The 14435-nt window shown below is 49.4% G+C and overlaps 1 protein-coding gene across 2 annotated transcripts; it reads left to right on the top strand.

The window, feature by feature from the left end:
- Positions 1-244: 244 nt before the first annotated feature.
- Mpv17 (mitochondrial inner membrane protein MPV17) lies at positions 245-13749 on the top strand. Of its 2 annotated transcripts, XM_052186261.1 has the most exons (8): positions 246-350; positions 795-869; positions 9867-9982; positions 10155-10247; positions 10370-10465; positions 10681-10713; positions 10949-11001; positions 13370-13749. In XM_052186261.1, exons 2-8 carry the CDS (start codon positions 800-802, stop codon positions 13437-13439), a joined length of 531 nt encoding a protein of 176 aa, XP_052042221.1. In that variant the 5' UTR covers positions 246-350; positions 795-799; the 3' UTR covers positions 13440-13749. The 2 variants fall into 2 exon arrangements, with proteins under 2 accessions (XP_052042222.1, XP_052042221.1); XM_052186262.1 differs by lacking the exon at positions 10681-10713 and having other exon boundaries at positions 245-350.
- The last annotated feature ends 686 nt before the right edge of the window (positions 13750-14435 follow it).

Below are 14435 nucleotides of genomic sequence, written 5' to 3'. Positions count from 1 at the left end.
GTACAATACAGAGACAACATATACAGACACCTGTATTAATCCAGCATTCAAGTTTCCAAACTGAGAAGGGCGTCCAGACCTGGCTACCTCCGGGAGACTGAGCCTGGGAGCGTGGGGGTGGGGCAACCGAGTTTCAGGGAAGCACAGACTGTCCCACACCGTGAGAAGGGCCTGCCTAGCCACCTTCCAAGGGGCATCAAAGGCCCCACCCACCGTCATTCCTCCTGGACTGCTTGTGTCCAAACAACAGCCCGGCCGGCAGGCTGACGGAAGAGGCGGTGCTCAATACGGAAGTCCCTGAGCCAGTTTTGGTCACGTGAGAGAAGGTTCTGCGCAGAGCTGGCACTCAGGTGAGTGGAGGTTCTTGGCCATCACTGGCTTAAAGCATTGTGGGCCGAGAGTTCTTGCCGCTCATGTGACCTTACAGACCCAGGTCCTTAGTTTATTTCTGGTGTTTGCTGCACTCATAAAGGATGTGGATTAGTTCCAACTGAGTCTGAATTTGGGGACCTATCGTGTTTATTTGGGGGGTGGAACCCAGACTCTGGATGGACACTAATTTCATGAGTGTCTGGATCAGGACTGGATGCCTGCTTCAGGATCAGGTTACTCAAAACTGCTTCCCTTCCAGTTGTATAGTGACCACAAGGCAGGGACACTGCCCAGTAAGCAGCCTTTCCGAGGCCTCTGTGACTTGCAGAATTTGGAAGTAGGGTTAGCGAGCATAAGGAAGTGACAGGCATGTTCTTTATTGTGAGGGACAGTGGGAGTGACTTCTCCTCTTGGTTTGACAGGAGGCATGGCACTCTGGCGAGCATACCAGAGGGCCCTGGCTGCACACCCGTGGAAAGTCCAGATTCTGACAGCTGGTGAGTGCCACTCTGGGACCAGAGTATGAATAGAGCGGCTGATTTGAGGAGGAGAGGGCCCATAGCACGGCACCCATTCCTCCTGTAGCCCCGGGAAGCATTTCGCTTCTCCCAAACTATTATGTCTGTTTGGAGGGTGAGCTATTTTTGAGACACACGCTGGAGGGGAGAGGGGAGAGAGATGGCCCAGAGGTTACCAGAGCATACTGCTCTGTAGAGGATTCAGCACTAGGTCAGGTAGCTCATAGCCACTCTTAGCTCCAGCTCCAGCTCCAGAGGGATCTGTCACCTCTAACCACGTGGGGCATCTGCACTCACTTGCACAAATACACACACAGACCACACACAGTTTAAAATGATAACAATAAATCTAAAACAGAGAGATGTACAGTCTGTCAAGCAAGACCTAAAGCCCTTAAAAACTTAGGTGATGGTTTTGGTTTGGTTTTCTTTTCTTTTCTTTTCTTTTTTCCGGTGTTTGGGAGTTGGGTTTTTTCGAGACAGGGTTTCTCTGTATAGCTCCGGCTGTCCTGGAGCTCCCTCTGTAGACCAGGCTGGCCTCGAACTCAGAAATCCACCTGCTTCTGCCTCCCAAGTGCTGGGATTACAGGCGTGCACCACCACCGCCCAGCTAGTATGTAATTTTTTATTGTGACGTGTATAAAACAGTCATATATCTAAAGTTTAAATCATATTAAAAGGGAACACTTCTGAATCAGTAATCAGCTTTGGGATTCTGTTGAGTCCCTCTCCTCAGTTCATATATTACAGGGGTTTTTGTTTTTGTTTTTGTTTTGTTTTTTTGTTTTGTTTTTTGGATTTGGTTTTTTCGAGACAGGGTTTCTCTGTGTAGCCCTGGTTATCCTGGAACTCACTCTGTAGACCAGGCTGGCCTCGAACTCAGAAATCCGCCTGCCTCTGCCCCCCAGAGTGCTAGGATTACAGGCATGCGCCACCACTGCCCGGCTTACAATTTTATTTTTAACTTGTCTTTTTTTTTTTAAGATTTATTTATTTTATTTTATTTTATTTATTTATTTATTTTTATTTTTTATTTTATTTTATTAATTTTTGGTTTTTAAGACAGGATTTCTCTGTATAGCCTTGGATGCCCTGGAACTCACTCTGTAGACCAGGCTGACCTCGAACTCAGAAATCTGCCTGCCTTTGCCTCCCAAGTGCTGGGATTAAAGATGTGCGCCACCACTTTATGTATATGAGTACACTGTGGCTGTCTTCAGACACTCCAGAAGAGGGCATCGGATCCCATTACAGATGGTTGTGAGCCACCTTGTGGTTGCTGGGCATTGAACTCGGGACCTCTGGAAGAGCAGTCAGTGCTCTTAACCACTGAGCCATCTTTCCAGCCCCCGTATATTCCAGTTTTTATTTCATTTTTATTTTAAGACAAGAGTCACACTAGCCCAGGCTGATCTGGAATTCACTGTGTGGCCTTGAACTCGCAGCTGTCCCTTCTCAGCCCCGATTGCTGACATCACAGATGTAGGCTGCCACAGCTGGCTAGATGAGCACTCTCCTGACCTTAGCCTATCATTGTTGGGCTTTTCTTATAAACATGTTGTCAGTACACTAACTGGGGCCTTCTTACTCTGTCAGTGACGAAGTAGTAGCTTCACAGAGTACTTACCTCCAGGTGCCTCCTGTGTCTGTTTCCACTTTCCTTTTGCTGGTTATTCAGTGTTGTTATGACTGGTGCCATTCTAAGGGTGCTTGCTTTGAAGCACATCTTAGATTCCTCCTTGGCCAAATTTTCAGGCAAATCTGAATTATTTTCATATGCATACAGAAGCCACAGAATGGGGGGGGGGGCAAAGTGCTGGTACAAGGGGACAGGATGAGGATGCATCAGCAGGCCTCTGGTCATCAGAGCAATGCAGTGGGCAAGGGGACAGGACAGGCACGCGTCAGCAGGCCTCTGGTCATCAGAGCAATGCAGTGGGCAAGGGGACAGGACAGGCACGCGTCAGCAGGCCTCTGGTCATCAGAGCAGTGCAGTGGACAGTCAGGCAAAACACATCTTGCCTATGCTTAGAAAAAGAACCCATGTTCTGAGGAGGGCTGAGGGGAAAAAGGGAGGCTAAAGGGTAGGTAGACCAGAGGTCCTGTTAGCAGAATAGCCATATGTTAGCATTAGAAACTGCGTGACTGTCCAGGAGGAAGACTCTTACTCCTCTCTGGCCCCTTGATAGCATCCTGTGCCCATCCACCTCTTGTCCTCAGAGTGTCCGGCCTGCATGACTCACCTGGCTGAGTGTGTGGTGACTCATGCTGGACTGTGTGGCTGTGATGGGAACTGACATGCTGGGCCCTTTGCCCAGCCTCCGATTCCCTCAGGGCCCCTAGTTGCCAGATAGAAGGTCCTGCCTTGTAGCCCTAAGAATGGAAAAGAAAGGACAGTCATGCTTCCCTACCTCAATGATCCATAGCTAACAAGGGCGGGAACTAAAGTTCCAAGGGCACAAGTGCAGAACTGTGGCTCACTGAGGACCATGGTCTGCCTGGGCTGGCCTCTGCAGTCTTATGTACACATCGCGCCTGAGGCTGCTGCGTCTCACAGACTGCCCTCTTCCCTCTCCAGACAGGGTGTTTGGACCAACCTGGTGGGGGTGGGCTTAGCTCACCTAACCATTTTGGACCGTTGTCAGAGAACAGTGTCTCCAGAGGTCCCATGGGGTAGCTCACACCGAGAAACAACAGAGATTTCAGACTTGGAGCTAGAAGACCAAGATCTGAATCTCAGAGCATAGCACTTAGTAACTGCCTAATTAGTCCACATCAATAAACCTCTCGGCCTCAGTTTCCTCATTTAGAACTTAAAAGGTCAGTTACAGGAATTATCTCTGAGAGAAGCTTTGGAAGTGTTACTTATTATGTACTCACAGTCCTAAAGGCAGAAGCTGCAGCCTCACATGCCTGCACACATGCCTGCACACATGCCTGGACACATGCCTGCACACATGCCTGGACACATGCCTGCACACATGCCTGCACACATGCCTGCACACATGCCTGCACACATGCCTGCACACATGCCTGGCCTTCTGTGCCTTTTATTTTATTTTACATGATTTAGCGTGTTTGTGTGTGTCTGTGTGCGCATGCACATGAGTATCGCATGACTATATATATAGTTAGTTCTCCCCTGGGACTGTTTTAAACGTATAATAAACTTGAAGGCTCAAGGAGCTGGCCCTTCCGATGATGGCTGGCAACACTTTTCTTTGTTTGTTTTGTTCATTTCTCTGAGACAGGGTTTCTCTGTGTAGCTCCGGCTGTCCTGGAACTGTAGACCAGGTTGGCCTCAAACTCAAGAGATCTACTTGTTTCTGCCTCCTTTTTTGAGGGGGCGGGGTTGTTTTGTTTTGGTTTGATTGGTTGGTTGGTTGGTTTTTGAGACAGGGTTTCTCTGTGTAGCCCTGACTGTCCTGGAGCTCACTCTGTAGACCAGGCTAGCCTGGAACTCAGAAATCCACCTGCCTCTGCCTCCCAAGTGCTGGGATTAAAGGTGTGCGCCACCACTGCCCAACTTGCTTCTGCCTCCCAAGGGCTGAGACTGAAGGCCTGTGCCAGCTGGTTATTTTCAGTCAGAATCTCACTGTGTAGCGTAGGCTAGCCTTGAAGTCATCAGTCCTTCTACTTCAGCCTTTGCCTGCTTATGGATAGTACCTTAGCTTGGGTTTTCCAAAAAGCAGGGAAGCTTTTGTGCAGGTTAGAAAGTCATCCTACCCAAGAGTAAAAGGGAGAGCAGGTACGAAGGTATATTATCAAAAGAGCTGCTCTTCAGAACTTTTGTGGCTCCATGCCTTGGAACTGACTAAGAAGCGATTTGAAATGCCTGATTGGATGAATAGTCATTTCAGGAGACGAGGCCTCAGTCCTCTAGCTTTCACCCCACACTGGGAGCACTTAGCTCTTCTCTACAACGTTTTCACACCTGTGTGGGCCCCGAAGGCATTAACAGGGAGAGCCTGGGTATCATAGGCCTGAGGAAGCCTGTCTGTTTCAACTGCGGTAATGACTAGAGCAAGAGGCAGGTGAATCAGGATCTGAAATGGTTTAGCGGAAGTGTCTGATGCACCAGTTTTGGGCCAAGCTAGTGTCATGAGCAGGGCAGCCTGGGGAAAAGGTTGACTGTGTGTTCTGCAGAGTCTGAGTCAGCTTCATCCCTTCCTTTCTGGAGTGCTCTTCCAGACTCCAGCGGGCCCGGAGCCCAGGGCCTGGTCCTATTCATTGCAGGTCACCAGGGCAGCCGAATTGTACACACTGATCTCCCTGGGATCTATACTAAGCCTGAGTGTGAGTCTCACAGACCTCGATACTACAGAAAGGGAAACTGAGGCACAAGCAGGGTATGGAGTGCCCTTAGGCATCACACAGTCAGGTCTAGAGCTGGCATTGGAATCTAGGGCACTGCTTCTTGTACTTGAGATACCTGGGGCCCTGGCCACTGTCAACCCAGCTGGTCCGGGTTAACTTAACAAGCTGCAGAACTGACCGTTTGTTTCCTTCCGTGGGATCCTTACGGATAGGAGTGGGCCGAGCACCCAGGGTCTGCTTCCCTTCTCAAGAGTTTCAGCTGCCTCTGGGTCCTGGGTCAGTTCAAGCTCCTGCAGCAGCCAGGAGGGCCCTCGGTCAGCAGTGGCATCCTGGGTCCATGCCAGGAGTGTCTTTCCCTGCAGACCCCTCCCCTATTCTTAAAGGCACATTCCCTCTCACCCAGGCAGCCTCTCCCTGCGCGGCTGCAGTCTCACCTCCCACCAACACTCTGCTTTCCTGTACATAAGACTGCAAAATCAAGTGTAGGAGCAAAGGGAAGTGGGGGATTTGGCTCTACTCGTGCCTTGGAAGACGGTGGGAAAGTTGGGGCTTTTCCATTCATGGACAGGGAATGGTCTCAAATAGTTCAGTACCCAGAGCCAAGCATCTCTTTCCCTGCCTCACCTCCTGGATCCGCGGGGAGTGACGGATGAGAACTGGCACCTACCCAGAGGTGTGATGTCATCATACTCAGAACCAATGTCTACTTGCTTGGCTCTGTGCCCAGCCTGGCTCTGGGGCACCACTGCCCAGCAGTTCCCCATCCCGTCCCACCAGGACTCTGCCATTATGTGTTTTCAGGGTTCCAGCTCTCAAGTCCAGGAAGAGAGGAACCAGATCACTACACTCTCCCCATTAACCAGATAATGCCCTTCGAGTCATCCAGAGGTTGACTGGTGTGGGTGTTTGAGTTCTGGGCTGGAGGAAATAGGATAGAGTTTGAATGTCTGAGCCCTTCTTGTTGAAGGCTCACTTGGAATGCAGGCTTTGCTCTTGGCCTGGACCAAAGCCGTTGGCTGTCCTGGAGTGACTGCGGGTCCAGTGGCCATAATCTCTTATGAGCCGAAGACCAACTTCCAGGCACTGCCATGTCAAAGATGAATGGACCTGGGTGGACCTACAGAGGCTCTCCTCACCTCATCCCTCTGAAGATGGCCTGTCCCTTGGTACTGCCTCGGGCTTGATGCGTGCAGTTTGGGGCCTAGACTTAAAGGCTTGGGCTAAGGGATACTCCCCCTCTGCTCACATGCACCGACTCCCCTCCTCCCCTGTCTCTCTCAATCTCAAATCTCTTTCTCTCTTTCTCTCTCCACCCCTTCCTCCCTCCCTCCTCTTACATGTGGTGTAAAAGAAGTGACAGATGCCATACTGTGGCTGGCTGGGAGTCTGTAGAAGTCACCTCCACTTCCCCAGAGGAGGGTTATCAAACACCCTAAGCCGTCAGCTACAGCTGGCACCTACCGTAATGGATGCGCCTTAACTATAGGGATGAACCCTTCCCTATTCTGTTGTCCGGAAGTCAGAGACGGTCTAAATACAAGCACACGGGCTACTCTTCATTAATATGGTGTGGGTCTCACCCCTAGGAAACCAGCCAACGAACAAAACCCTATAGCAGGGGATACCACGCGCTCTCACAGACCCCGAAGAGGGCCCTGAGCAGTGGCTAGAGGCTTCCAGAACCGTGGAGCCTGGCCTGTATTCCAGCTGTGCCTTTAGCTTCTTTGACTGTTGATAAGTTATGAAAAGAGAAATATGCACATCTCTATTTCTTAAGAATATTCCTGCCGGGCTGGAGAGATGGCTCAGCGGTTAAGAGCCCCGACTGCTCTTCGAGAGGTCCTGAGTTCAAATCCCAGCAACCACATGGTGGCTCACAACCATCCGTAATGAGATCGGATGCCCTCTTCTGGGGTGTCTGAAGACAGCTACAGTGTACTTACATATAATAAATAAATAAATCTTAAAAAAAAAAAAGAATGGCTTGTGTCAAAAAAAAAAAAAAAGAATATTCCTGCCTACCCTCCCTATGGGTAACAAGGCGTCAAGGCAGTAGAAACCCAGGCAATAAGTACACGTGTTTTTAATGTGTTTAAACGTGCCAGGCAGTGGTGGAGCACACCTTTAATCCCAGCACTTGGGAGGCAGAGGCAGGTGGATTTCTGAGTTTGAGGCCAGCCTGGTCTACAGAGTGAGTTCCAGGAAAACCAGGGCTACACAGAGAAACCCTGTCTTGAAAAAACCAAATCCAAAAAAAAAAACCAAAAAAAAAAAAATGTGTTTAAACGTGTGTGTGCCTGTGTGTACATATGTATACCACATCTCTGCCTAGTGCCCACAGGGACCAGAAGAGGCCACTGAATCTTGAAATGAGTTAGAAATGCTTGTAAGCTGCCATGTGGGTGCTGGAAGGCAAGTCTGGGTCCTCTGCAAGAACCGTAAATGCAAATAACTCCTGAGCCCCTTGTGTGTGTGTGTGTGTGTGTGTGTGTGTGTTCTGTGTATTTTGGTTGTTTTGCTTGAGACATGGTCTCACCACACAGCTCTGGCCTTAGAACCCACGATGTAGACCAGGCTCTCTTGAGCTTGAAGAATCCTTGTGCTTCTGCCTCCCACATGCTGAGGCTCAGGTGTGTGCGGCTGTACCTGCCCAGGAAACACCTTTGCTGTGTGCTCCCTCTGAGCCATCCCTTGGCTAGGAGCCTTTGGTAGCCCATGGCCTCTGAGTCGGCCTCAGCTTATGCTCTGACCTCCTTGCTCCCCTGGCTTGAGTTGACCCAAACTCTACTCCCTATGAGGTCACTTCCTGTCTCCAGGGCTCCCTGGTTAGATGGACACATGGTTACTGACCTCAGATCTTTCACGAGGATTCACTGATTCCTTTGTGAACTGTCACCATCATATCAAAGTGGACTGTTGTCCCTTCATCGCCCAAGTGCCTTCAACCTTCTCAGGGCCATTTCCCCTTTGTGCGTGGCTACAGTAGTCCAGGAGAGAGAGCCCTGGGCACACAGCTCATGGCCACGCAGTGGGAGGCGGTGTGTCTGAGGGACGTGTTAACCCACTGGGTCCAGGCAGCACATTCGGGTTCCTAATGCTTGAGCCTGACATTTCCTCAGACTGAGCAGAGAGATCCTCGGGCTCTTCCCTAAGCAAGCTTGTTGTTTGGGGCTGTACGTTTTTGTTTATTTTCTGACCACCTTTTAGGGTCTTGGTTAGGTGTGGGGAATGAAACCAAGTCTAAGCTTCTACTTTGGCCACCCTTCACGCCCAGGAATTGACTTTGTCCTAGGGGACACCATGTCTGACTGCTTCAGGGAGATTCAGGGGAAGAAAGGCAGTACTGGCTGGCTGGGACGCTGAGGGAGAGAGGAAGAGCCCTGGATGGCCAGCTGCCCAGGTCACGTAGGGTTGCCCATCACCAGCTCGAGTTTCTTGCTTTCCCCAGCCGCCTCTGACTAGCATGGTCTGAGGAAGTGCGGCGGAGAAGGCGTGGGGGAAGAGAGCTGTGTGTGCAGCCAGCATGGACGTCAGAGCCAGCCCCAGAACAAAGAATAGGGTTGAAGAATGTGTTTGCCCAGTGCTGATTGAGGGCATCGGGACAGTGTAGCTCCGAGGCTAGAGGGGACTCTCATTACTCACCGAGATGGATGGACAAGCCGGAGGTCATGCAGTCATTCCCAAGCGGCCCTGTCACTGTTTGTAAGAAACCGTCACACCATCATGACAAACTGGAGGCTCTAAATAGTGATGATTCCAATTCTGTCTTGGCTTCGAGGGGTGGGTGTCTGTGCAGCTAGGGGGGCAGGGAAGCAGATACAGAGGTCTGAGGGGGAAATGGTTCTAAGTCCTATTGCCAACTCAAGGGTGAAAAAGGAGGTCTGGCAGTGACTCCCTGTGTGTGTGAAGGATGGCCAGGACTCTTCCCTGTGGCGGAGGCTTCTAGTATCAAAACATTCACTGGCACCGTTTGAGCACAGTTTAGAAAGATTTATCCATGCTGCTTTCTACCAATAAAGACCCCTAAGGCCAAAGCAGAAGACATCGGCCAGAGTTTTGCTTTGAGCTGGTGAAAGAGTGTGTCTCATCATCCTGAGCACAATCTGCTAGTATTTTGGAGTCCTCAGAAGGACAGTGTCTAGGAGTCACACTGCCCGCCTCTGCTGTGCCAGCTGTGTAAAATCGTGAACCTTCATTTCCACACCTCCAGAAGAATAGTTGAAGTGGAATGTTCTAAAAGACCTTTTCTATTCTGGCCTCTAGTTCTTAGCCGTGAAGTTTAGGCTTTCATCTTCTACCTGCATTCAGTCCTGGTTTCCTACAGCTTACTGTGTGTTCGTAGATCCTGGCCTGCTCATGCCAGTTCACGTGCTCTCTCTATGTACTGACTGGCCTGGGACTCCCTATGTAGCCCAGGATGGCCTCAAACTCATAGCAGTCCTCTTACCTCTGCCTCCCAAGTGCTGGGATGCCAGAGCTATACCCTTCATCCCTGTGTCTAAGAGATGTCACCATCTTTGAGAAGGAGAGGGCTCAGGACAGCAAGGAGGCGCTGGTCATTGGCCAGAACAAAGCCCTAGGACTCAGTGCCAAGCTTCATTTGGTCAGCAGACTTTCCTTTTAGGGGATGTCCTGACATCGCCTGTGTACCTTGTACAGGGTCACTGATGGGCGTAGGAGACATTATCTCACAGCAACTGGTGGAGAGGCGGGGTCTCCAGCAACACCAGACAGGCCGGACTCTGACCATGGTATCCCTGGGCTGTGGCTTTGTGGTAAGTTCTGCTTGCAGTAGGGCTGCAGTGCCTCTCCCGCCGAGGCCGGCCTGTGCCCTGTTTGGTCTTAGAGTCTACCTTCTTCAGGTGTTGGTTTCTGCTGCCCCGGGGGTGGGGGAAGCTTTGTGTTAGGTCTGTCACTGTGCCCTGCTGTCTTGTCTTTTACTCTCAGGGCCCTGTAGTCGGAGGCTGGTACAAGGTTTTGGACCACTTAATCCCCGGCACCACGAAGGTGCATGCACTGAAGAAGATGTTGTTAGATCAGGTGAGCTAAGAGAAAAGGGCTGGGGAAGGAGAGCCTGGCCCTGGCGGTGTGGGGAGGAGAGCCTGCCGGGCGGTGGGTGCCCACGAAGCTGAAGCTTTCACTTGGCTGCTCCTCTTCCCTAGGGGGGCTTTGCCCCGTGTTTCCTAGGCTGCTTTCTCCCACTGGTAGGGATACTCAATGGACTGTCAGCCCAGGACAACTGGGCCAAACTGAAGCGGGTGAGTGCGTCTCTGGTTAGCAGGCTGGCTGCCCCCAGGTTAGGAGACAGGCAGGAGTGATGTACTAAGACAGTCTCGGGCTCAGGAGGACAGGAGCCTAGGCGGGATCGGGCCAGGAGTGTCTTCTTGGAACAGAATCTGTGTGTGATATCCATGCAGGAATGTGGCAGCTGCTTGCATATGTAAGTGCTAACTGCCCCTCCCTGTCTTTGCAGGACTACCCTGATGCCCTCATCACCAACTACTATGTAAGAGATGACCCCTCCACTAGCTGTTCTGTCTCCTTCAGTCCAGCAATGAATGCCTTGAGCTTGGGGCCCTCACAGCATAGGCATCCCTCTGTCAGGGTCACTTTCTCATTCCCCACAGGGAAGCACCTGCCTTCAGCCTCTTCTTACATAGATGGTGGCATGGGGCCAGGCAGGGTAGGAGTCTGGGTGCCAGGTAGGGGCACCTACTGACCTTCCCATTTTCTTCTTATAGCTCTGGCCTGCTGTGCAGTTAGCCAACTTCTACCTGGTCCCCCTACATTACAGGTATGACAGACCCCTCCCTCACCCATGAAGGAAGATCTTGGTGTCTCAGTTGGAGAGAAAATAGTAGTCACCCCAACCTTGACCTACTTTAGGTCTTAAGCTATTAACACTATGCCCTGGTCAAGCCTCCTCAGAGTCTCAGGAGCTACATTCAGAGCCTTTGAGCCTTTACGAATGCCATCTTAAAGAATCCCTGACTGACCTACCAGCTCCCATGAGAGGCCTCTGCTCCCACAAGCCTTGTTTCTGTCCCACCAGAGTTCCATGTTTGGAGGCTCATCTGCAGGGACAGTGCCTGGCTGTAGTACAGTAGCAGCCTAAGTTAGACAGGAAGTTAGACTCAAGGCTAAGTAGGAACCTTATCTGGTTAGCTCACTGTGGAGGATTATTTTGTCCTGGTAATAAAGCTTGTTTCTGGAAAAAAAAAAAAGTTCTGGAGAGATGGTTCAGTGACTAAGAGAACTTGCTGCTCTTTCAGAGATGGAGGTTAGATTCCCAGCCTCTACATGGTGTCTCACAGCCATATGTAACTCCATCTCTGGAGGACCCTACATCTCATTCTGGCCTCCATAGGTTCCGCATACACGTACATGCAGGCAAAATATCCATAAACATAAAATAAAAATGTAAGAGTGGCATTCAAAGAGGCTGGAAAAATGCTCACACAGGAGGGATCTTGAGAGCACAGGAAAACATGAAACTCTTCAGATTTCATGTGGTTGACAGTTACACAAATAGCTAAGCTAAAAGGAATGCAGACTTCTGAGCTAATCCCACATATCAGGCTGTTTGGCAGCACTCACAAACTAAAGCAAGGTCAGCCACTTCAAGCCTGTAATCCCAGTCCTCAGAAGGCAGAGGCAGGTGGATCTCTGTGACTTTGAGGCCAGCCTGGTCTACAGAGTGAGTTCCAGGATAGCTGGAGCTGCATAGGGAGATGCTGCCTCAAAACAAACAAACAGCTAAGGCGAGATTGGGGGTTCAGGGCCCTCCTAAGACACATTAGCTCCTGCCTCAAAAACCTTTTATATGTATATGAATGTCTAGCCTTCATAAGTTTATGAGCACCACATGTTTGTCTGGTATCCATGGAGATCGGAAGCAGGCATCAGATCCCTTGGAATTGAATTTACATACAGTACAGTTGTGAGCCACTACTCACAACTAGATGCTAGGAACCAATCCCAGGTCCTCTACAAGAACAATTAGTACTGTTGATTTCTCCAGCCATTCAAAAAAAAAAGGGGGGGGGTGGTTTAAAGACAAAATACATTTAAATAGATAAAATAACATAAATAAATACAAATTTTAAAGATTTAAAAAAAATTGCTGAGTAGTATATGCCTTTAGTCCCAGCACTCAGAAGTAAAGACCCTACGAGTTTGAGGCTAGCCTGATCTGCAAAGCAAGTTTACAGGCTAGCCAAGGCTGTAGAGTGAGACCCTGTCCCAAACCAACCAAACAAACAAGTTGTTTTGTTTTTTGTTTTTTTTTTTAATGTGTGTGGCTGTGTACAGTGTGTGAGCAGGGGCACAGACACCAAAAGACAGCATCAGATCCCCTGGAACTGGAGTTACAGACCATTGTGATTTGCCAGATATGGGTGTTGGGAGCCAGGCTTGGATCTCTGAAAAGGCCAGGTGTGAGGGTGCATGCTCTTCACCCCAACACCAAAGAGTCAAAGGTGGGAGGAGCAGGCCTTCAAGACTGTCTTTGGTGATATAGTGACTACAACTGTTCTCTCTCTCTCCATGTGTGTGTGTGTACATATATGAATTTTATACTTATATAAATGTGGCTATATATTACTTATTATATATAATATATGATAACATTTTAAATATATACACACACTATATATATGGATATGGATGGCAGGCAGGGCATTATTTTTAGAAGTAGAATCTTGGCTGATGTAAGGTAAGGTGTGCAGGTCTATTTGGAAAGGTCTAGCTGGAGGAGTCGTTTGTTGAAAGAGAACTGCTGGTGGGCGGGGAGGTGACTCAGTGGGTGAGAAGAGCCCTTGCTGCCAGACCTGATGATCTGAGTTCGTCGTGGAACCCACCTGGAAGGAGAGAACCAGCTCCCAGAGTTGCCCTCTGACTTCATGTGCCCTCTGTCGTGCATGCACACGTAGACAAATTAATAAGTAAAGGGACGTTACTGAAGCTCTGAGGCCTTCATCGGACAGGCAGCGGAGCACTGAGATAGAGCAGGACTGATCTGGTTGTCTCCTGATCTGAACCTGGTCCCTACTCATGGGTTTCAAAGGAATGCTGCCCAAACCTGCAACTTGCTGAGTAAGTCCTTCCCATTACCCTCCTACCCTGCTCCTTTTCTTCTTCACAGTAGCATTCCTGTCCCCTAGGTTGGCTGTTGTCCAGTGTGTTGCTATTGTCTGGAACTCCTACCTATCCTGGAAGGCTCATCAGCTCTAAGCCTGCCTTGGTCCATGGTTTGCACCTTGTACTGATGCACTGTGGCCCTGAATGCTTGGACAGCTTCCTTAAACTAAGCACATCAGAGCTGGAGAAGTGGCTCAGTGTTAAGAGCATGGACTGTCTGCTCTACAGAGGACCTAAGTTGGCTTCCAAGTACCACATCGGGCGACTCACAACTCCTGTGTCTCAAGCTCCAGGAGATCTGATGTCCTCTTCTGGCCTCTGAAGCACCTGCATTCACTTGTATATATTACCATGCATAGACACGCATTTGTTATTAAAGCACATAATAAAATTTTTAAAAGGAGGGAGTGTGTCAGTTTCCATGATATGGGGTTGCTGATCAGAATAGGTGACCACTCTAAAATCTAAACATTTCACTCGAATCACTAAGACCATTATAATATTGCTGTCACTCTGGCACTTAACTGATGGGGACACACTATAAGAATTGTGTCCTGGGCTAGAGAGATGGTCCAGAAGTTAAGAGCTTTGACTATTCTTCCAGAGGCCCTGAGTTCAATTCCCAGCAATCACTTGGTGGCTCACAACCATCTGTAATGGGATCCGATAACCTCTTCTGGAGTGTCTGAAGAGAGCTACGGTGTACTCACATACATGAATTAAATAAATCTTTAAAAAATCAAACAAAAAAGAATCGTGTCCTTTAGCAATTCTGTCACTGTGTACACAGAATATACTTACACAAATGGTAACAATCAGTTGCTTAACATGGCCTCTCAGTGCAGGAGCATGTGGTGTGTTTTCTGCCACCAGTCTGATTTGGTATACTGTTTCACAGAGAGTTTTTTTTTTCATATGTAGAACATTCTAAAATAATATAGCAAATTCATAAACCAGTAACTATTGTTTATCATTAAGTTGTATGTATTAAGCCGGGCGGTGGTGGCGCATGCCTGTAATCCCAGCACTCTGGGAGGCAGAGGCAGTCGGATTTCTGAGTTCGAGGCCAGCTTGGTCTACAGAGTGAGT

The sequence above is a fragment of the Apodemus sylvaticus genome, chromosome 6 (genome assembly GCF_947179515.1).
Source record: "Apodemus sylvaticus chromosome 6, mApoSyl1.1, whole genome shotgun sequence".
In the NCBI taxonomy this organism is placed as follows: Eukaryota; Metazoa; Chordata; class Mammalia; order Rodentia; family Muridae; genus Apodemus; species Apodemus sylvaticus.
This window is presented reverse-complemented; position numbering and strand designations above follow the sequence as displayed.

What these genes read in the sequence shown, in the direction of transcription:
- Mpv17 (XM_052186261.1), top strand. Translation starts at nt 800, where the DNA reads ATGGCACTCTGGCGAGCATACCAGAGGGCCCTGGCTGCACACCCGTGG. An exon ending in AGTCCAGATTCTGACAGCTG is followed by an intron (nt 870 to 9,866) that starts GTGAGTGCCACT and finishes TACCTTGTACAG; the next exon opens with GGTCACTGATGGGCGTAGGA. An exon ending in CTGGTCCCCCTACATTACAG is followed by an intron (nt 11,002 to 13,369) that starts GTATGACAGACC and finishes CCTGTCCCCTAG; the next exon opens with GTTGGCTGTTGTCCAGTGTG.